The 22,533-nt window shown below is 45.3% G+C and overlaps 1 protein-coding gene across 1 annotated transcript in view; it reads right to left on the minus strand.

Annotated features, from left to right (window-relative positions):
• The window catches only part of DDX47 (DEAD-box helicase 47), a 229,183-nt gene that overhangs the window by 66,679 nt on the left and 139,971 nt on the right, over positions 1-22,533 (minus strand). Inside the window, exon 7 of the mRNA XM_078640767.1 lies at positions 4,073-4,189. Within this exon, the coding sequence (XP_078496893.1) occupies positions 4,073-4,189 (117 nt within the window). The remainder of the gene's footprint in view (positions 1-4,072; positions 4,190-22,533) is intronic.

Raw genomic sequence — 22,533 nt, forward strand, 5'->3', positions numbered from 1 at the left:
GCTCCGGCTGGTACTGATACTTTTCGGATGCCTACAATTGTAGTGTATTTCTCGAATTCATCTGCCCGTTCGCCACTGTAATATGTACTACCAACGATACCCGAAATGGACATTTCTACTCGTGTTATGATTAATAAAAATATATATATAAAAAAAAATGACTAACACCTGCCTATTGGGTTACGTTACCCTTAATTTTCCCGTGCACCGTGGGCTTTGGACCCACTAATTGCACTAGTATGTTCTGTCCCAACTCTGTAAGCATTTATTATTTTGCAATACAGTTTGAAAGGTGCACTTTTTAATCCTCTAAAGATGTACATGTATGCGCGTTGTAACAAAAAAGCAAACCAGTAAGAACTGAGTTTGCAGGTTATTGCCCGAATAGAGTATGCTGAGCAGAAGGCCCTGGTCGGAGGTTGTAAGGGACCCTAAAGTATGGCCCCAGTAAGCTTTACCTCGGTATATAATATGTATGCTTTGAGGTGGTGATCGTTCATGGTTTGTGTATGGGTGAATGTGCTTGATGTGGTGGTGGAGTGTCATCCCACCATATTTTTGTGGAGCATTTAGAGGTCGGATTCAACCCCAGTTGCCGACCCCCTGTGGCACATTTGGAGGTCGTGATGAAACCCCTTTGAAGACTCACCGGCCTATTATGGTGTCAAGATCAGTGTCTCTGAAAGGAGCAGACTTGCACTTTTTGGGGTCACACGCCCCATTTTGGCTGAGATCCGTCGCCCTCATTAAAGCTCTTGCTTTTTTTTCTTTTCCCCCCTGTGTGAACAATCATAATTGTTAGGGATGCCACGCCCACCATGTGGTCGAAAATACTATTTCTTAACCAAAGCTGAAGAGCCCCTTGTCTTTAGTGATAAACACCTTGTTTAGTAATAAATTAGCGAGGTACAGCCTTGCATGTTTACTTTGTGTGTGGGGGGGTGGGGGGGGGGGGGCAGGCTCCCTTGGTAAAAAAGGTGCTGTGTGGCCTTTGTGGATGTAATCTGTTACTAGTGGTCGGTAAGTCTTCCCATGTCAGTGAGGACCATCCCCTCACTAGAAGTATACTGAGTAGATGTATTCGGATAGTGTATGGAATTGCCATACAAGCTTTTCCCCGGAAAGAAAGGTTGAAATCAAAGTAGGTGCAAACAGGTTTGCGAACAACATTAGTCCATGATCTTTAACTGCTGTACATGTGAATGTGTAGAGGCAGAGAGTTATTACATGTCCTCATTCTGTGTAACTACATATATGAAAAACCATCCATGCATGCCTTGGAATCTGCGATTGCCTACAGCAATGAACTTGTGTAAAATGAGGCGTGCAACTGATAAAAATGTATCCATCTTTATCCAGGCCTTATTGTTGCTTTCTTTGGTGTCCCCATTCACGGGTCATGAGTTTTCCCTATAGTTCAGCTTAATAGTGACTTCTTATGTTGGGATTAGAAAACAACCCTTCTATTGTTACCCAGATTTTCCCCTGGGATGTTATTCCAGTTTGGTATTATGTAATCTAAGGACTTTGTCCCATCCTGGAATAAATAACTACAGAATCTATCTTGTAGATTATGTGGATAGAACAACGAAACATTAATTCATTTACTATGTGTCTGTACCCTTGGGGCAAAGGAAAATTCTTTTGAAATCATTATTTAAGGGCATGGGAATACGTTCATGCCGGCAAGCCGTTATCATCTAGCTAAGTGGATGTTCAGTTGCCCTCGACTGTAGGGGAGTAAAGTTCATAACAACTCTATTTAAGGAAATTTCAAACATTGGGTTACAGGACTAAGAACTGTCCCTATAATCTGTAGAAAACTTCTGGGAGAAATTAATTATTGATGGTTTTAAAAATGTGCTGTTATACATCAAAATTGTGACCGTGAATGATCATTAAGAAAAAATCAATAGTGTATATAAAGAATATGAAGTTTTAGAAAATCAGCAACTGGAACTCAGAATGGTGTAACATTGGGGATGCACCTAATGAACAGTGATATTTTTAGTTGTAAATAACAAAATGTTATCAATTATATTCTTTTTGTACTGTTATAATGGTTTTAAATAACTAAATACAATAAAGATTATTCTTCTTCTGTCCCATGGGTATAAAATAATCTGAACTGTGCTTGCCTACAGCAATGCAATTAGGCATATTGCAGTGTGGAACTTGTAAAGATTACTTTATTTCTATATAGGCATTACTTTAGCTTTGTTCCCTATAGCTGAGCTTAACAGTGACATTTTGTCCTGTTGGGAGCAGAAACAACCACTCCTGTTATTACCCAGAATGTTAACTGGGTGTACCTATGATTTGTAGAAGGCTATATGTGTGCTTGTACACATCTGGGGCCCATGTACCTATGGGGGTGTACCTGTGATCACGGGTTGTTAGGTGATTTCTTGTAATGCTTATTGTACAGTAGGTTACGACACAGAAAAGATACCAATGCCACTGGTTTACAGAGTTCTTTGTGGTTCGCTTGAAAGAGCGTCCCATGTGCGAGCATTAGTACTTGCCTTACGAACTTTTGTTCTCCCATTGCTTGCGCTTTATACTATGCAGCAAATTATTTTACCAAATGGTTGTAGTAACTGGTAACTGTTGCAATTGTCAATATAGTGTGTTCTTTAGGCACACATGTTCTTTTACTTTGAGGGCTACATGTTATCTAGTATAGCTGTGGGAAAGAAAAAACACTTATGTGCATGTAAAATATACTTGTGGTTAAAAAGTGTTAGTCCCTACTTTGCCTTTGAGAAGCCAAAGTTCAACAGAATAATGCAGCCCTCTCTTCCCTTTTCTGGAACTGTAATTCTGGCCTCCTGCCCTTGGTTCAAGGGCAGATAGGTATGCGCTTCCTGGAAATAAGCATATGATTTATGAGGTATTTGCGCCAGACTTGAAAGCCAATTTATGGAGTATTTTATCCCTTGCTGGAGACTTCCCCGTTGTGGAGCACCCATGTTTGTCCGACATGAAGGTAATTTTTACGATCTTCACAGCCGCTTGCCATAGCCTTCCCGATATGAGCTCCATATGGGCAGCATGGAATTTGCTTTGTGACTACATGTTTATTGCCTGTGCAACAAAAGTGTCTTGCATACAAACTGAATGTTTCTTATGCCAACATGTCTGATGCCTGGGGGGAAACACCACCACTGAGATGAAATTGTTAGAGATCCCCAAAACTCTCTTTAACCAGCCATATTCTCTTGTCAATGTTAAAGACTGTGAAGGCTAGAGCACATCCTTGGACTAAGCCTTTAGTAATGTTTGCAAACTAAGGAAAGATTGGGAAGCAAGTAAATATCCCCAAGAAATACTGTAATACATTTCAAATGCAGCTACAAAAAACCCTTGAGTGCGTTGAAAAGCAAGATAAAACAGAACACAATGTGTGTACCAGCACATTGCAGTAAGAATAGGCATGTTTGAGATTCTGATATTTACAGAATTTGTTAAATAGATTTTTATTGCATTTTAAAAATGTCTTTGCTCAAGCATGGAACAGGTCACGTGGGTTCCTGCTCCTATAATATAGTAAAGAGTAAATTCTTACTTTGTCCATTATGGTTTCCGGTGCAGCATGAGTTTCTTGCATCACATTTTCCAAATACCTCGAGAGAGAATTTTAAAAAGGCAGGGAATGGCTACTTAATTTACCCCCTAATGCAATCTTCCTTCACAACACCTATGTCCCCTCTGGTAGGAGTCCTTTCTTGCATCTTTGTGTTGCTTCATTTTCGCAGCAGTCTTTAAGGCACTTCCAATCTCCATGGCGGAAAAAATAATCTAGCACTCACACAAAGGGGGTGGCAGCCGAAGCCAGATGGATCTGGTTTCAAACACACATTAGAAGAAAAAAAATCTTTTTTTAGCACTTTCTGACTCCAACCAATAGTTTGAGGGATATATGCATAGTATGGGGATCTAGAAGACATCCATGCTGAAAAACCTACATTTCCCACCTAGGTACAGGTTGGGATGAGGGAGAGTAGGGGGGAAAACTGCAAGCATTCAACAAGGAGGATATTGGGGATAAGTTAAGAGAAGAAGTCCCCACCTTAAATTTGGAAGGAATGAAGAGGTAATACTGTTGAAGCTTCTCCACGGTCTGGTACTTCGAGGACACAGCACACTTTACAGGATCCTTTAGAGCTGCGCGTTGCAGCTTTTGCACCTGGGATGAACAACATCAGATTAGAGGGTGACAGAACATTAGGAAGAGAAGGGACAAATAATGTAGCTGTGGAAGTATAATTTTGTATGCACTGCTTCACTTACATCAGTTCTGCATACGATTACCATAATTTCTATAGGGCTGTGGAGGCCAGTCAGCCATATTCATTTACCATCGAGGCCACTTAGTCATACCCTACATTGTTGAGTGTTTGATTACTGGAACAGAAGACAGTGATGATGTCGGGGGTATTAGTGGAATGGCAGATTAATGAGTGTGCCTTCAAGTGTTTGCTGGACAATTCAACAACATACTAGAAGATCACACTAGACAGAAATTACATAGCATAAACAGTGTACATAAAGGATAGCCAATAGATGCATCATGCTTTTCCTCAAGCATAAATATAACCAGATCATAGTCAATATAGAGCACTGACTGCCTCTCCGATGAAGAGTTGCTGTAACACCAACAAGCTCCCTGCCTTAATCCAATCCCCTTAGTGATTGCAAGGTGGACAGCTCAGCCAGTTGAATGACCAAAACCGTTAACATTTCCACTCACTGTTTTTTTTGGGATAATCCAGTTATGGACCCAACTAGGCTGCTTCTCCAGCCCCCTGAAGTGCAAATGACAACCACTGCCTCCTGGATTAAAACAAAAACTATTGTGGTATCACAAACCCCAATAACATTCTTGCCTTAGTGCAGACTGCTAAGCTGCTCACCTAGGCCTGGCTCTTTAGAGTGCCACACATAAGTCAGACATAATCACCACAATTAACCAATGAGAGCAATGGAGATTCTAAAGGAAGAAAGACCATCAACAACAAGGAAATGCAGGGGCCCTAAGAAGATGCCGGCTTCCTCGTAACTCGCGGTGAGGAGGCGCAAGACGACTGCTTCTTGCGCAGTCCTGGGAGCCTGCAGACTAGCCAAAATGCAGGTCCGGCAGACAGAAGCATTCGGCAACAATTTAATGAGGACTGCAGCACGCCGCTAGTAAGGAGCGGTGTTTTTCTCTTATCTATGACGTCCTCTCCCTCAGAAGCGGCTGCCATTTTGAGAGGCGACCGCTTCTTACTAACGAAGCAGAGTACTGAGGTGATGTTCCTACCAGTTATAGGGTCTTACAATGTGGGAGGATGCCTAAAAATAACAAAAGACTTTAAAGGTACATTATTAATGTAATTTTAAAGGAAAAAATCCAAAAAGCTTTGCTTGCTTGTTTTTTTCATTTCCTTGTACGGCACTACAAGCACCGTGCCAGGCTTTTGACATCTGGATTTATTTTTGACATAAATCTGGATTTATTTTTGACATAAATCTGTCCTATCAAACTCTGTTTTCATCCTTTTTTCTAACATTATCATAATTGCTTGTATTCACTAAAGAGTTGGTGCTATTCAATGAGTTTTTGCATCACCTATGGGAAGAGGGAGGAGATTTAGTCCCTCTACTTTGTCCCCAACACGTAGATACATTAACAATTCCACAGTCTTCACAAACTTTGCTGCAATGGAATCTTGTTGAGCATCTCAATCAAAAAATGCAATGTCTGCCGTTGCATCAACCACAGCTACTGTACCGCCGAGTTCTGGAAAAGCCTCCACGAAACGTCTGAAAAAGGACCCACCCTCCCCTACCAAGTCTCCCCCTCCTGCTTCCATGGACCTCTTATTCGAAGAAATGTGTGCCCTACGTCCTTTTATGGAGGAAAAGAAAAATAAGCTACATCACCTTACTGAAATGTAGTCTCAAACAGATGAACGTCTACAAGTGGTGGAACAGTGTGTTTCCTCTTACAGTCTGACAGCAAAGTGAACTCTCTTCAATCTCAAGTTTCTTCTCGGCAGAAACAAGTTGAAGACTTGGAAAACAAACAGGAGAAATCATCTGCACATATATGGTTTAACGGAGAAAACGGAGGGCCCAGACCCTCTTACTCTCTTAAAAAAAATGTCTTCCCAAAGTGCTAAAGCTACCTGAAGGCACCTCTCTGAACATTCAACTTGCACACAGATTAAGTCGTCAACAAGTAAATACTTCTGGTTCAAAACGTCCAAGAGGTGTCATTTTATACTTCTTGGGAGTATACAGATCTTCTCCAAGTCCTTTCTGCATTCATATAAAAAACCAGCATATCTTGGTCAGGTCATGCATTATTTTTCTCTCAAGATTATGCCAAGAGTACGGCAGATAGACGTAAAGAATTTCTAAATTTAAGACCGAATCTTCTCTCTCTTGGTGCTCATTATGGTCTTTTTCATCCTTGTCTTTTAAAGGATACCTACAGGAACAAGACAATCACACCTTACAGAGAGAGTCCTTAAAATTGAAGAGAGATTGGGTAGGTGCAGTCTTCTCCCCAGGGGATGGTAAAAGAAACAGTGTTGTCACTTTGTCACAAATCTCTCTGTGTTAAATTGATCTCTCAAGAAACTGATAATTTTGGTCGTTGGTTGTTTACTGATTTGCCGATTGGGAAGGTTCCAATTTCCTTGTTTAACATTTATGCCCTAACTACTGGAAACTCCCTTTTTTGGTCTCACCTTACAAAGAAACTCTTGCAATGTCCCCAGGACAATCTCACTTTAGCAGGTGACTGCAATCAAATTGTAAATCCCTTTATCGACCGTAATTCTCTGATCTCCTTCATACCAAATAAAGCCATAAATCATTTTTATAGTCTACTCAATAGCGAAAATTAGTAGACCCAATCACGTATTGACTACATTTTTGTATCCCACAACATTTCTCAATCCTTACAATCTGCAAAAATTGGTTCTATATTGATATCTGATCAAACGCCTGTCTCTATCTTATTGGACATACTTAATAAGTCAAATATTTCCACCCAATGGCGTTTTAATAACTCGGTACTTTTAGACTCTATATTCACCTCCTCTTTCACCTCCTTTTTTAAAGAGTTCTTTCAACTTAATGAAACAGAAAGCTTACCCTTTCATATAATATGGGATGCTTTTAAAGCGGCTGCACATGATTTTATCATCAACTACGTTTCTAAGAAGCAAAACTTTACCCGTAAACATGCCACAGATCTTTTTGCAAAAATAAAGAGATTGTAACATTCCTACAATACTATCAAATTGAAAGAATGTCTGTCAGATTATAGCAACTAAACTTAAGTTCAATAAGGATTCTAAGGAAAATGCATCACTAGATTTATTAAAATCTAGTGCAAAATGTTATGGTGGCCAGAATAAATCGAGGTAAAAAAAAAATTCAACATTGAATCAATCATAGACTATCAAAAATCTCCTAGATGCAAAGACTCTGAAATCCTACAAGAATTCCATCGATTTTATGAATCTTTGTACACACCGGAGTCCATGCCTACAGACTAGGAGATTTCAGAATATCTTTCTTCTATTGAAAAATCCTTTGATACACAACTACATTTTGATTAATTGGAACTTGATATCTCATCGAAAGGAATTACGCACTGTATTACATACACTCAAAAAAGAGACTGCCCCAGGACCGGACTTTTTTACGGTAGATTATTTTTTTTTAAACATTTTTCTCATCTGCTTCTTCCCAAGCAACGAGATCGGATAGTCTCTTTTTCACGTGCTGGTACATCATCTGGATCCTTTGTGAAAGCTTTAATAGGTCTCATACCCAAGGAAGATAGGGAACCTCATTTTTGTAGAAACTACAGACCCATATCTTTAGTAAACATGGATTATAAAAAATGTTCTAAGGCCTTGTCCTTGAGGTTGGAATCCTTTCTTCCTGACTTACTTGGTAAAGGATTCAGAAAAGGGGGTGGTGATGAACAGAGTGTCTGAATTAAGCAGACCACTCTTACCCAGTCCAAAGATCAGGGCTTGATCCATCACCGTTATTTAGCTCACTGACCCATCCCAGCTCAGAACCTGGCTATATGCAAATTAGTCTGTCCCTGGCCCAGTGCATCATGGGAACAGGGCAGACTACCAAGCCAATTCTTCACCAGAAAGGAGACACGCTTCCGGGGACCGGTTTCTGGCATTTCAGCCGTCGTCGGCCCGGCTTGCTTGAATCCTGATGGAGCAGTGAGCAAGGGACTCATGTCTGAGTATACCCTGCCACACCTACTCAGAAGCTTGTTTCCTTCCCAGTGTAAGAATTGGCTTGGTAGTTTGGTTTGCCCTGTTCCCATCATGCACTGGGACAGGAACAGACTAATTTGCATATAGCCAGGTTCTGAACTGGGATGGTGCAGTGAGCTAAAAAACGGTGTTGGATCTAGCCCTGATCTCTTGACTGGGTGAGAGTATTCTGCTTAATTCAGAAACTCTGTCCATCACCACCCCTTGTTGTTAAATATTTTGTCCACCCTAAGCATGGAAGGGTATACTCAGATGTGAGTCCCTTGCTCATTGCACCATCAGGATTCAAGCAAGCCGGGCCGACGACAGCTGAAATGCCAGAAACTGGTCCCCGGAAGCTTGTTTCCTTCCCAGTGTAAGAATTGGCTTGGTAGTTTGGTTTGCCCTGTTCCCATCATGCACTGGGACAGGAACAGACTAATTTGCATATAGCCAGGTTCTGAACTGGGATGGTGCAGTGAGCTAAAAAAACGGTGTTGGATCTAGCCCTGATCTCTTGACTGGGTGAGAGTATTCTGCTTAATTCAGAAACTCTGTCCATCACCACCCCCTTGTTGTTAAATATTTTGTCCACCCTAAGCGTGGAAGGGTATACTCAGATGTGAGTCCCTTGCTCATTGCACCATCAGGATTCAAGCAAGCCGGGCCGACGACGGCTGAAATGCCAGAAACCGGTCCCCGGAAGCTTGTTTCCTTCCCAGTGTAAGAATTGGCTTGGTAGTTTGGTTTGCCCTGTTCCCATCATGCACTGGGACAGGAACAGACTAATTTGCATATAGCCAGGTTCTGAACTGGGATGGTGCAGTGAGCTAAAAAACGGTGTTGGATCTAGCCCTGATCTCTTGACTGGGTGAGAGTATTCTGCTTAATTCAGAAACTCTGTCCATCACCACCCCTTGTTGTTAAATATTTTGTCCACCCTAAGCGTGGAAGGGTATACTCAGATGTGAGTCCCTTGCTCATTGCACCATCAGGATTCAAGCAAGCCGGGCCGACGACGGCTGAAATGCCAGAAACCGGTCCCCGGAAGCTTGTTTCCTTCCCAGTGTAAGAATTGGCTTGGTAGTTTGGTTTGCCCTGTTCCCATCATGCACTGGGACAGGAACAGACTAATTTGCATATAGCCAGGTTCTGAACTGGGATGGTGCAGTGAGCTAAAAAACGGCGTTGGATCTAGCCCTGATCTCTTGACTGGGTGAGAGTATTCTGCTTAATTCAGAAACTCTGTCCATCACCACCCCTTGTTGTTAAATAATTACTTGGTAAAGAACAATCTGGTTTTATTAAAGGACGCTTTATTACAGACAATACTCGTTTGCTTTTTGATATACTGTCCAAAACATCTCATATCCGAATCTATCGCTGCAATTGCATTAGACGCGGAAAAAGCGTTTGATAGGGTATATTGGCCATTTATTTTTTAAATGGTTCAATGGTTTGGTTTTGGTCCAAAAATTATAAACTCAATTTCTCTCCAGGGATGTGGAATTCCTATAGCCCGACCCCCAGAACATATTGTTTGGGGCCACGGGCAACAGGTTTTCATTTGTATTTTGTCCTTGGGACAAGTAGGCCCAACCCCCTGCAGCACAAACCCTTTGGATGCTAGTTTGCAGTACCACATTATGGAACAGGGAAGGGCACTGTCTGCAGTTAAGGTAATATTTTTATCCATATATTAATGCTGTTCAAGCTTGTATTTATGGTTAAGTAATTGAAAGCATGTATTATTAGGGTGAGCGCTCTAAGTAAATGTTGTAAGCTCCGACTGCACTTCTGACTGTGGTTCCAGTATAGAAACATGTACACACGTTTTCAAAGTTTAGCAATATGAGGCTATGTATAATGCTCCAAGAATGCTCTCGGATTTGATGCAAATATTTGAAGAACCTCGAAAGCAATATTGATGATTCTTTGCTTTCAAAATAAAATGTTCATAAAAAAATGAAAGCAAGAAAAAAAAAACATTTAGCTAAACTACTGTAAAATTTCAGGTACCATTTATTTGCAGCTGCAGCATCATTTAGTAACATGTGTTGATGCACGCTAGTATTTCCCAAAACTATTCATTGTGGAAAATCAGTGTAACCAGTTTCAGTAACATTATGGGAAACAAAAATAAACAAGCATCGGCAAAGCCAGTAGGTGTGAAATTGGTGGTCAGCTTTTTAGTTTTGTCAAGGTGCGAATTGTTTTGGCATGGTTTTTGTAAAACCTTATTGGTGTGGGACCTGCCGGGCCCTCACCATTATAACAAACATTAGCAAAAGCAACAATTGTTTTTGGTCTTAAATAGCATATTCTGCCACAGTAGTTACTGGCATTGAGAAAAACTACTGTGTGCCGATATACTCATCTGAAAGAGCAGAATGCTATCACTCACAGTGAAGCCAGCCGATACAGAGAGAGAGACAACATTTTAATAAATGCAAAACGTCATGGTCAACGCCAGACCAAATTAGGGGACCAATTATTAAAGAAAGTCTCAAAAGTGCACCCATGTTATATGTACTTGCATTAAATGCAGCTAAATGGCTTTCGTGAATTCCCAAGAATTTACATAAGTAGGACAAAAAATAGTACTCCTAGAAAATATTTGTGAAGTGCATTTTGGCATGAGCAAATATGCATGTGTATCTTTGCTCATGCGAACATCTGTGCGTTTGCAAGTTCACTTTCCCTCCAATCACCCTTTTCCCAACTCTGAAAGAAGGTTTACGTCTGCCATTGTAAGGAGTACATTTCCAAACTTTCTCAGTATGGGAAAAGATCAGAGAAGAGATGTTGAAAACCCTTAAAACATGCAAGTTAGTAGGTTTGCACAGAATCAAAAGGGCATTCTAACCCTGGAACTATTGCGTACCACTACCTTCAGCCCCAGTATGTAGATCTGCTGAAATGTGGCAACATAAAGGGATCGCAAGTATTCAAATACTCCCATGGTATGAGCCCTGGCATAATCAGAGAGGCTATATCAGAGCTCTTATATACGGAGACTGCTGCCATCATTTGTCGCCACACTACATGGCACTAAAGGGACAAGTGGATTTTGTTACTGGACAAGTAGATTTCTGAAGCAACCTTCCCCCTGGACAAGTAGATATTTTATTAAATTCCACACCCCTGTCTCTCATTTATTCAAATTGCAGAGCAACAATTTTTGCCAATAGGCTTACTTCCACATATTTTAACTTGGTAAGCGGTGTCCGACAGGGTTGTCCCCGGTCTCCTTTTCTTTTTAATCGAGCGTTAGAACATTTTTGATCTAAAATACGCCAAAACTTAGACTTTCATGATTTTTCATTTAACAATGTACACCTTAAATTGGCAGCAGATGATATTTTATTTCTCTTGAAACCACACTCATCCCTTCCTGCATTTCTAAAAGACGTGACTGCTTACTCCTATGTTTCCGGATATAAATTAATGACAAATGCGAGACATTGCCCTTAACCAAACTTACATTTAAAGATGACTTTAACATATCCAACTTTAAATGGAACTCCCAGCATATAAAATATCCGGGTATGTACTTTACTTTGTCAATGAAATCACCAATCTCCATTAATATAGACAAATGTTCACTGAAAATATCTGCTTTACTAGATGAGTGGCATTCCCTCTATCTTTCCTTTTGGGCACGTTTGGATACTATCAAGATGAGGTTATTCCCCATATTATTTTAGACTATTTCTAATATACTAATAGATATATCAAAAAACAAATAATAAGAAAATCAATTCCTTATTACCTTCTTTTCTCTGGATCAATAAAAGGGTCTGTATGTCTATTAAAACTCACACAGCCAAAAACTAGAAGGTGGAGCAAATTTCCTGTCTTTCCCCCAGTTATCACAAAGCGTTTCTACCGCGTCAATCTTCTAGGTGGATCCCGGGATCCTCACAGCACTTCCCACTGTGGGGCTTGCTTGAACAATCCTACCTTAGTCCTTTCTCCTTTCAAGAGCACTTATTCACTCAGAAACCCAAACAATTATCCACTCCCATAGTTCAACACACAAGTAAATTACTGGACATAATTACGCCAGGTCACGCCTGGGAACAGGATCTGGATACGGAATGGTCCATTTCCATGTGGAATAAAATCTGGACCAAAATTAGAATAACTTCTAGAGGGGCAACCACAACACAGACATCTTCTTTATATATATAATAGGTTACTTCTCTCTCCGGTGACTCTACACAGGATGAACGTTGACATATCTGATGCTTGCTGGTCCTGCTCCCATATGTGGTCCGATTTAAAACATTTACTATTTACTTGCCCTTTTGTTCATGATTTTTGGACGCAAGTTTGGGGCCAGATCACCCTTATATTTGACCATACTATTTCCCTCTCTATTACTAATATTGTTTTAGGCGCTTTATCTTATTGGACTAATTGCTCACTAAATATACACTTTTTTTATATTTATTTTTATTGACAATTTTCATACAAAACAGCAAGGCAAGAGGAGACATCATTTACAGTACTGATTCCAAGACGGGGAAGGAAAAACAACACATTATAGTCAATATTCAATGTAGGTGAGGAAAAGGGGGTGGGGGGGAGAAGGGAGAAATCAACTGCAGAACACATGTAAAACGATAGTGGAATGTAGGCTCAGGGAGATAGCAGACCATCTGGGACATCTAGTACAGGTGGTGTACATATATTTCCGCTGTACTCATTCCAGGGTCCCCATACTCTACTCCATTTTCGGGGTTTACCGCGAGCTAGGTATACCGTCTTTTCCCTAAACATTTTTCCTTCCATGCCGCAATCGTGGGCGCCCTCGGGGATCCCCACAACTGGGCAATATCCCTCTTAGCAATCATGGCCCCCAGGGTGACCCATAACGTCCGAGTTACATTATGATCAGTTGGTTCCCATACATTCAGTAGACAACGCCTGGCCTCCGGCCGAAGGGTAATCCCCATGACTTCATCCATCACATCATGCACCTCACTCCAGTAGGTAGAGACTTCACAACATTCCCAAATAATGTGAAGGAATGTCCCCACCTGCCCGCAACCACGTTTACACAGACCATCTTTAGAGAAACCCATATGGATCAGACGAGGGCCCATGACGTAAATCCTATGTAGAATCTTAAGCTGGACCAACCGGAGCCGAGCTGGGATCACGACCTCCTTTGGGGAGGAGATCGCAGATTGCCAGTCATCCAGTTCAAGGCCGTCACGGGTCCACTGCTCTCGGAGATATGTGAGGAGGTCTGTTCTATCATTAATCAGTTTTTTTATAAACTAGGGAGATGGTACTATCCGGCACATAACCATCCAATAACCTGTCCTCGAGTGGAGATGACTCTGGAACCACCTCCCCAACCTGGAAGGCCGAGCGCAGGGCATGTCGAACCTGTACATTACGGAAATATTCAGTGCTATTCAATTTGAACTCCTCCTGTAGCGACTCAAACGATTTTACCTGCCCCTTAACCCAGAGGTCACCCACCTTGCGAATACCGATAAGGTCCCATTTGTCGAACCCTTTAGTATTCCAGAGTTTACCAAGCTTATCTGAACAAAAAAGCGGGGTCGCCCGAGTCAGACGATCAGTCCACCCCGTCGCGTTGGTCGCGTCTCGCCATAAGCGTACCGCTATCTTCGTGGGGCCGGACAGCACCCCGATGACAGACCTGGAATACAGCGCCCTATAATAATCGCCACCAGGCAGTAGCCATCTATCCATGGCGAAAGCGGGGTGTGGTTCGGGACCATATATGCCATGGTTTATAGCTCCCAGATGGGACGCCCAGTAGTAACGCTTTATATCCGGGAGGGCTATACCCCCGTCGTACCACGGGAGCGTCAGCTTAGCAAGAGAAATACGCGGTCTACCGTCCCAGATCAGCTTTCTCTGAAGGTCCTCGATCGCTCGAAAATAGCTAGCGGGGATGATATCATAGGCATTCTGTAGAGCATAGAGAAAACGAGGCAAAGACATAGTTTTAAAGCGTGCAGCACGACCTAAAGGTGAAAGTGGAAGCCTTCGCCATCCCGCGACATCCTGTTTTAATCACGACAAGGGCTGAAGAAGATTTTGCTGATAACGAATTGCCAGGTCCAGGGAAATGTAAATACCCAGGTATTTAAACCCTGTGTGAGCTATCTGAATGGGACAGTTACGCAGGAGAGAGGGAACATCGCCCGAGAGGACCTATAAATAGGATTTCGTCCAATTGATAATGAGGCCAGAGTTCCTACCGAACGAGGCCAAGACATCACACAGTACCATCAGAGATTTCCGCGGCGAGGTCAAATGTAATAAAATATCGTCCGCGTAAAGCGAGATACGATCTTCAAAGGTAGAAGACCACCGAATACCTTTCATCGAAGGCTCCCATCTAATCCATGCGGCAAGGGGCTCGAGCGCCAGGGTGAACAGGAGTGGCGATAAAGGACAACCCTGACGAGTCCCCCTCTCAAGAGAAAAAGGAGCAGACACACGGCCATTGACAACAGTTTGCGCAAGGGGGTCCACGTAGAGCAGCCTGACCCAACCAATAAAACCAGGTCCAAATCCAAACTTAGCCAAGGCGGCCCACACGTAAGGCCATTCAACAGTATCGAAGGCCATCGTGGCATCCAGAGACGCCAAGATGGCCGGCTCACGCAACGTCGATGCTCTCGCGAGAACACCATGTAAACGCCTAAGATTAAGAGCGGTGTTTCTGTGCGGAATGAAACCGGACTGATCCGGATGGATCAAGTCTCCGATAACAGTGATCAATCTGTTCGCCAGGATCTTTGCCAGGATCTTAGGTTCAGCGTTCAAGAGGGATATGGGACGGTACGATGCACACTTGTCTCTGGGCTTTCCCTCCTTGTGAATCACCACAATGGTCGCTAAACGCTGATCACGAGGGAGACAGCCACACTCCCGGGACTCCAGAAACATATCTCGCAGATAGGGAGCAACTCTATCAGGCTTCAACTTGTAAAGTTCAATAGGTAGGCCATTAGGACCCATCGCCTTCCCCGAACGCAGCAAACGAATCGCAAGAGCCACCTCGTCAGCCGTTATTGCAGTGTCAATCAGCTCTCTATCCATGTCAGAGAGACGAGGCAAAGAGATATCCCGTAGCAAGAGATGCAAATCCTCCTCCGGCCTATCTGACACTGAATATGCTACTTACCAGTATGCATCTGTTCTTGGCATGTAGGGCTGCTAGCATTCATATCTATTGCATAGATCGCCGCCTAGTGTTGGGTCCGGATGATTGCACATGGTTGTCCTGGAAGAGTCTTCGAAGTATCACGAGATAGGTGACTCCTCCCCTGGACTACAGTGCGCATGGGCATCGACTCCATCCCCAGATTGTTTTTAGCCTTTGTGGCAAAGATGGAGTGTGATAGTAGAAATGATGTCCATGCTAGTGATGAAATGTAAGAAGTAATCTGCAGCTGCTACAGGCGCCGGGGAGGAGGGTGGGCGATATGAATGCTAGCAGCCCTACATGCCAAGAACAGATGCATACTGGTAAGTAGCATATTCAGTTCGAGGCATGTGGGCTGCTAAATTCATATCTATTGCACAGAATACATAGGAGTCCCCTCATTAGCGGCGGCCGCCCGTGCCAGCTGCAGAAGTCTGAAAAAGAGTTTTGAGAACAGCCTGTCCTACAGCTGCCTGCTGTTTGGAGTGCACATCTACACAGTAATGTTTGGTAAATGTATGTGGTGTAGCCCACGTGGCTGCTCTACAAATGTCTTCCAAAGGAATGTTACCTAGGAATGCCATGGAGGCCCCCAACTTGTGTGTGGAGTGCGCCCTGGGGGGGACCGTTAAAGTGCGTTTAGCCTTCTGATAACAAATCTGAATACATTTAACGATCCACCTGGCTATTCCAGCTTTGGAAATAGGGTTGCCTTTGTGCGGTGCTGAGAAGGCAACGAAAAGTTGCTGTGTCTTTCTAAAGTGTTGTGTTCTGTCGATGTAGTACATTAATGCCCTTTTAACATCCAGCGTGTGGAGCATTCTTTCCGCTACTGTTTCTGGGTTTGGAAAGAATGCGGGCAGTTCAATCGTCTGATTGACATGAAACTGTGACACCACCTTTGGAAGGAACTTGGGGTTAGTGCGGAGCACTACCCTGTTTGAATGGACTTGAATAAATGGCTCTTGAATTGTGAGCGCTTGTAGCTCACTAACACGTCTGAGAGACGTGATAGCAATGAGGAAAGCCACTTTCCATGTCAAGAACTGAACCTCACACGAATGTAGAGGCTCAAAAGGCGGGCCCATCAACCTAGTGAGGACCACGTTGAGATTCCACACTGGAGCGGGTGGGGTCCTGGGAGGAATGACCCGCTTCAGCCCTTCTAGAAAAGCTTTAATGGCAGGCACCCTGAAAACAGAGAGATGCTGCCTGTTTTGAAGATAAGCCGCTATGGCGGATAAGTGTATTCTAATGGAAGCGTACGCTAGATTGCATTTGTAAAGATGCAGCAAATAGCAGATGATGTTAGGAATGGAGGCATCTAGCGGGTTTATGTTATGTGCTGTACAATAAATGACAAACCGCTTCCATTTTGCTGCATAGCAAGCTCTTGTAGTGGGCTTCCGAGCCTCCCTGATGATGTCCATGCATTCTGGAGGCAGGTTAAGGTAGCCAAACTCTAAGACCTCAGGAGCCAGATCGCCAGATTGAGCTGGTGCGGATCTGGATGCTGAATGTCGCCATGGTTCTGCGTCAAAAGTCTGGGTGTGAGGTGCAGCCTTTGATGCGGTATCACGGAGAGTTCTAGAAACGTGGTGTACCATGGTTGGCGTGCCCACGTTGGAGCAACCAGGATGAGCGTCATCGAGTGTTGCTTTAGCTTTCTTGCCACCAGCGGTATTAGAGGTGCTGGGGGAAAAGCGTACGCAAATCTGCCTGACCAGTTCATCCATATCGCATTGCCCTGCGACTGTGGGTGAGGGAACCTGCCGGCAAAGCTTTGGCATTTTGCGTTTTCCCTTGTGGCAAACAGGTCTATCTCTGGATGACCCCACTGCTGAAAGTACGGGCGGAGTACTGATGGATGTAACTCCCACTCGTGCATCTGGTGGCTGTACCTGCTGAGCAGATCCGCCATCTGATTGTCCTTGCCCGGGAGGTGTTCCGCCATGAGGAAAATGTTCCTCTGAATGGCCCACTTCCACATGCTCTGAGCCAGATGAGACAGCTGTGGAGAGTGCGTACCCCCCTGCTTCTGGATATAGTACATGGCAGTCATGTTGTCCGTCCGGATCAACACGACTTTGTTGCACAGATGTACCTTGAAGCACTTGAGTGCCATGAAGATTGCCATCAATTCTAGATAGTTGATGTGCATCTTCTTCTGCTGTGTAGTCCATAGCCCCTGCACCGTGTAGTGGAGCACATGAGCTCCCCAACCCTGGAGAGAAGCGTCCGTCGTCATGATGATCTGCGGCACAGGCTCTTGGAACGGTCGGCCCTTGCAAAGGTTGTGTGGATTCCACCAATGCAGAGAGCTGTATACCCGACCGGTTACCAACACTAGGTCTTTCAATTGTCCTTGAGCCTGTGTCCACTGACGTGCCAAGCATTCTTGGAGCGGACACATATGCAACCGTGCGTGCGGGACTATGAAGATGCAGGAGGCCATCATGCCTATCAACTGCATAAACACTCTCGCTGGGAGTGAGTGTTGCGGTCTGAACCTTTGGATGAGCGACTGGATGTTGTCGATCCTCACCTGGTTCGGCTGAGCCGTAGCAGTCAAAGTATTTATTGTCGCGCCCAGATACTGCCGCACATGGGCTGGCTGAAGGTGCGACTTTGGATAGTTCAGTGAGAACCCCAGACTGTGAAGGAGGTGAATTGTGTGGGACATGTATGCGGCGCACTGCTGTTCCGACTTTGCTTGAACGAGCCAGTCGTCTAGGTAAGGGTAGACATGTATTTTCTGTCTCCTGTGGTGCGCCGCCACAGTCGCCAGACACTTCGTGAACACTCTGGGGGCAGTGGTCACTCCGAAGGGTAGGACTTTGAACTGGTAATGCCTGTTTTGTATGGTGAACCTGAGGTACTTTCTGTGGGATGGGTGGAGTGGTATGTGAAAATAAGCATTCTTGAGGTCCAAGGTTGCGAGGAAGTCTCCCTGGTTTAACAATGGAAGAACCTGCTGTAGTGTTAACATGTGAAAGTGTTCTGAGAGTATGTACAGGTTGAGGGGGCGTAGGTCCAGAATGGGTCTGAGCGAGCCGTCCTTCTTTGGGATTAAGAAGTACAGGGAATAAACCCCTGTGCCTTCTTCCTCCACCGGCACGAGCTCTATTGCGCCTTTTTGCAGCATTACAAGAACCTCTTGCTGCAATAAGTGCAAGTGCTCTGCTGACATAGGTCGTTGTCTTGGTGGTATGTTGGGTGGAGTGGACGTCAACTCCAAACAATAACCGAACTGGATAAGTTTCCTCACCCACCTGTCTGTGGTGATGGACGTCCAGACTGGCAGGAACTGCTGGAGTCTCCCCCCGACAGGTGTTGGATGGTCGGGGGGTAGTGACAGAGAGTCACTGTTTGTTGGCAGCAGAGGAACGGGAACTATTGTTGCCTCTGCCTCTGCCCTTGGCGCTGTTGCCTCTGTAACCACCTCTATGCTGTTTTGGGTACGAGGCCTGGGCGCCTCCTCTGCCGAAATGTGACTGCTGTGCCAAGTGTCCTCTGGTAGCACCCCGCGCACTTGAGCGACGAAAAGTGTTTCCTCTGAATTGCTGAGACTGAAGTGCCCCCATGGACTTAGCCGTCTCAGTATCTTTTTTGATCTTCTCGAGGGTGGTGTCAACCTCCGGCCCAAACAGTCTGTCTGGATTGACGGGCTGGTTGAGGATAGTCGTCTGTATTTCTGGCTTGAACCCTGAGATGCGGAGCCATGCCTGACGCCTCAACATAACACTTGTGTTGACTGCTCTCGCCGCTGTATCTGCCACGTCTAGCGCACATTTAATTGCAGCGTTAGAAATGAGCTTGCCCTCTTGTATCAGCAACTCGGCTCCTTCTTTAAACTCGTCTGGAAGGTGTTGTAAGAGCTGCTCTAAGGTGTCATAGTGCGCCCTATCATACCTGGCTAATAGGGCTTGTGTGTTAGATATGCGCCATATGTTGGCTGCCTGCGCAGCCACCCTTTTGCCCCCTGCCTCCAGCACTTTTGACTCTTTGTCCGGGGGAGGAGCTTCACCCGTTGTCTGCGAATTCGCCCTTTTGCGGGCATGTGAGACCACCAAAGAGTCTAGAGGCAACTGGCCTCATATATAAGTAGGGTCCCCAGGTGCCGGCCTGTACTTTTTTTCAATTCGTGGGTTCACAACCCTCGCTCTGGTGGGTTCCTCGAAAATGTCTGTGGCATGCTTGAGAACCCCCTTAAGCATTGGAAGTGTTTTCACAGTTTTTTCTGATGCAGAGAAAGTATCAAACAAAAAGTCAACTTCCACAGGGTCGGCATGCATCTCCACCTTATGGTTTGCAGCCGCCCTTTCAATTAAAGCATTAAACGCCGCAGAGTCTTCAGTTGGAGAAGTTTTCACCCCATACATTTGTGGGTCACCGACCACCTGTTGGTCCCCCTGATCACCAGAGTGTACCCATGAGTCCTGCTGCTCATCAGGGTCAGTATTGTCTGGGAAGTTATACCCCTGATCTTGTTCATCCTCATCTCCATTTGAGCAAGTGGGTGAAGGGGTAGGACTCCGCCTAGGCCGTTGTGGAATGGGTTCAACAAGTTCTGGCGTGTCTGGTGCAGGCTTTTTCTTCTTTAGAGGTATTACATAGGATTCCACAGGCTGGGATGTAATTTTCCTCTTGTAGAGCGTTAATCTACCCGTGTCGGCGTCGATAAAATGCTCCTCTTGTTCGTCAGATAAAGGTGGTCGACCAAAGCCTCCACTTAGCTGAGTCTGCCTCAATGGCTCCGAGTCCTCGGGCACCGTACGAGGTGCAAAAGCCTTCGGCGCCACCTTCGGTGGTAGCGTATAGAGGATCGGCAAGGAAGTCTTCTTCAGTGGAACACATGTCCTCGGTACCGAAGGCGTGGTCGGCTCCGACGCCTTGTCTCTCAACCGTTTCAGGGAGTCCGAGACATGCTTCGTAAAAGAAGCGGACGGCTTCGTCGATCCGACCGACGACCTCTGTCCACCCGCAGGGGAAGAACCGAGCGTCGACGATTTTTCCTTGGGTAGCGGAGGCGCGGACGCGGACGCACCTTCGACAGCTGCGCTTTGCTTCACCGTCCCGGCCTTAGTCGTCGACGTCGCAGACTTTGGAGCAGCAGATTTATCTGTCTGCGTCGGGGCTCCAGACTGCGGCTCGGTGCCCCTCGCTGACTTCGCTTCGACTGTCCGTTTGCCTGTCGGTGCGGCAGTCTTGGAGGAAGGTGTCTCGACAGTCTTCTTTGACTTCGACTCGACCATCTTACTCGACACTGGCTCGACAACCTTCTTCGAGCCGGTCTCCTTGGCCCCTTTCGGTACCTTAGCCTGTTCGACAGCCTTCTGCGGCTTCGAGGGCTCCGAAGACGACGGTTTCGATGTAGTCCCAGACGTCTGCGGTGTCGATGGTTTGTCAGCCATCTTTGTTGTTTTCGATTCTGATGGTTTCGGTTTCGATTTGTATAATGGAGGCTCCACTGGTATGTCTGTAGCCGGGCCAGGAAGCGGGGCCGAGGACTGAGGAGTAGGGTCGTGGGTAAGGCCGTGTGGCGATCCCGTGACCTGAGCCTTAGAAAACGTACGCACGGGGCATAGCTCTTCCTCCGAGCTATCTTCCGCGGCCCCATAAACTTCCTCGTCGTCCCCTAACTCCTCGACGTGTTCGTCTAGGTCCAGGTCCTCAACGGGTTCTCCGTAGTCGGCCTCGACCTCCGCCGATGTAGGTGAGATCTGCAGTTGAAGCTCTTGCTCGTCTGCTTCGGGGTCGCCAAAGATGTCTGCCGGCGCCGATCGCTGGGCCTCGAGGCGCGCCACGTGCCTAATCTTGAGCGTCTTCTTCAACCTGAATCTCGAGCAGGCCATACAGTTGGCCTCGTTGTGGTCCGGCGACAGGTACTTGTTGCATACAGGATGCACGTCGATGTGTGGGTACTTCGATCCACACACGGGGCAGTACTTGAACAGGCTCCGTTCCATCGTAGCGTCGTCCGGGTCTTGCTGCGTCGACAGGGCCTCGATGACCGAAGAGTCACCCGACTCCTCAGATATCCGACTCGAAGAGTTGGAGTACACACGAGACCGAACGCGAACAATACCGACGAAGTAAAGAAGGCCTTTTGGCCTTAAAGAAATTGTTTTATCGATTCCGAACAGGAGACGTCGAAATCACATCCGAACCCAATGGCGGAAAAAAACAATCTGGGGATGGAGTCGATGCCCATGCGCACTGTAGTCCAGGGGAGGAGCCACCCATCTCGTGATACTTCGAAGACTCTTCCAGGACAACAATGTGCAATCATCCGGACCCAACACTAGGCGGCGATCTATGCAATAGATATGAATTTAGCAGCCCACATGCCTTGAACTGAGGAGTATACCATCTGGAAATGATCCGAAAACTGCTGAACAATCTCTATAGGGTCTGAAACCCGAGCACCACCAGCCGTCTTAATCACTGGTACCACTCTACTGGCCCTATTCCTCTTGTCTAGCCACGCGATTAATTTACCGGCCTTATCGCCATCATATAGGCGTCCCTGCTGCTCCCTACTCATGGCTTTAGCTGCGTCAGTGACCAATGTCTTGTATTCAAGCTGTTTTAACCGTAGTACATGCGTCACAGCACCGGTGACCCCACGCTCAAGCTCCAAATCAGAAATCTCCGTCTCAATTTTAACCACCTCCTCATCTCTCTGTTTCGTGACACTCGCTATCAATGACAGGGCCTGGCCCCTGAGAACCGTCTTAAAGGCCTCCCAGAGAGATACAGCCGAGGAAACCGAACCCTCATTCTCCAAGAAGTACTGATCAATAGATTTCACCAAAGCTCTACGAGTTGTGGGGTTCCGAAAGTACCAGGGGTTAATCGGAGCCACACGGCCCTCCGTCTCAGAGCCCAGCTCCATCCTAAGCCATAACGGGGAGTGATCGGAGATACCACGGGCCAAATGTTTAACCTCAGTGACAGAGAGGGCCTGCCCTGCCGGTACCAAGAAATAATCAATCCTATAGAGGCTGCCGTGTGCACCAGAAAGGAAGGTATATTGGCGCTGCG

Source organism: Lissotriton helveticus, chromosome 1_1, assembly GCF_964261635.1.
Source record: "Lissotriton helveticus chromosome 1_1, aLisHel1.1, whole genome shotgun sequence".
In the NCBI taxonomy this organism is placed as follows: domain Eukaryota; kingdom Metazoa; phylum Chordata; class Amphibia; order Caudata; family Salamandridae; genus Lissotriton; species Lissotriton helveticus.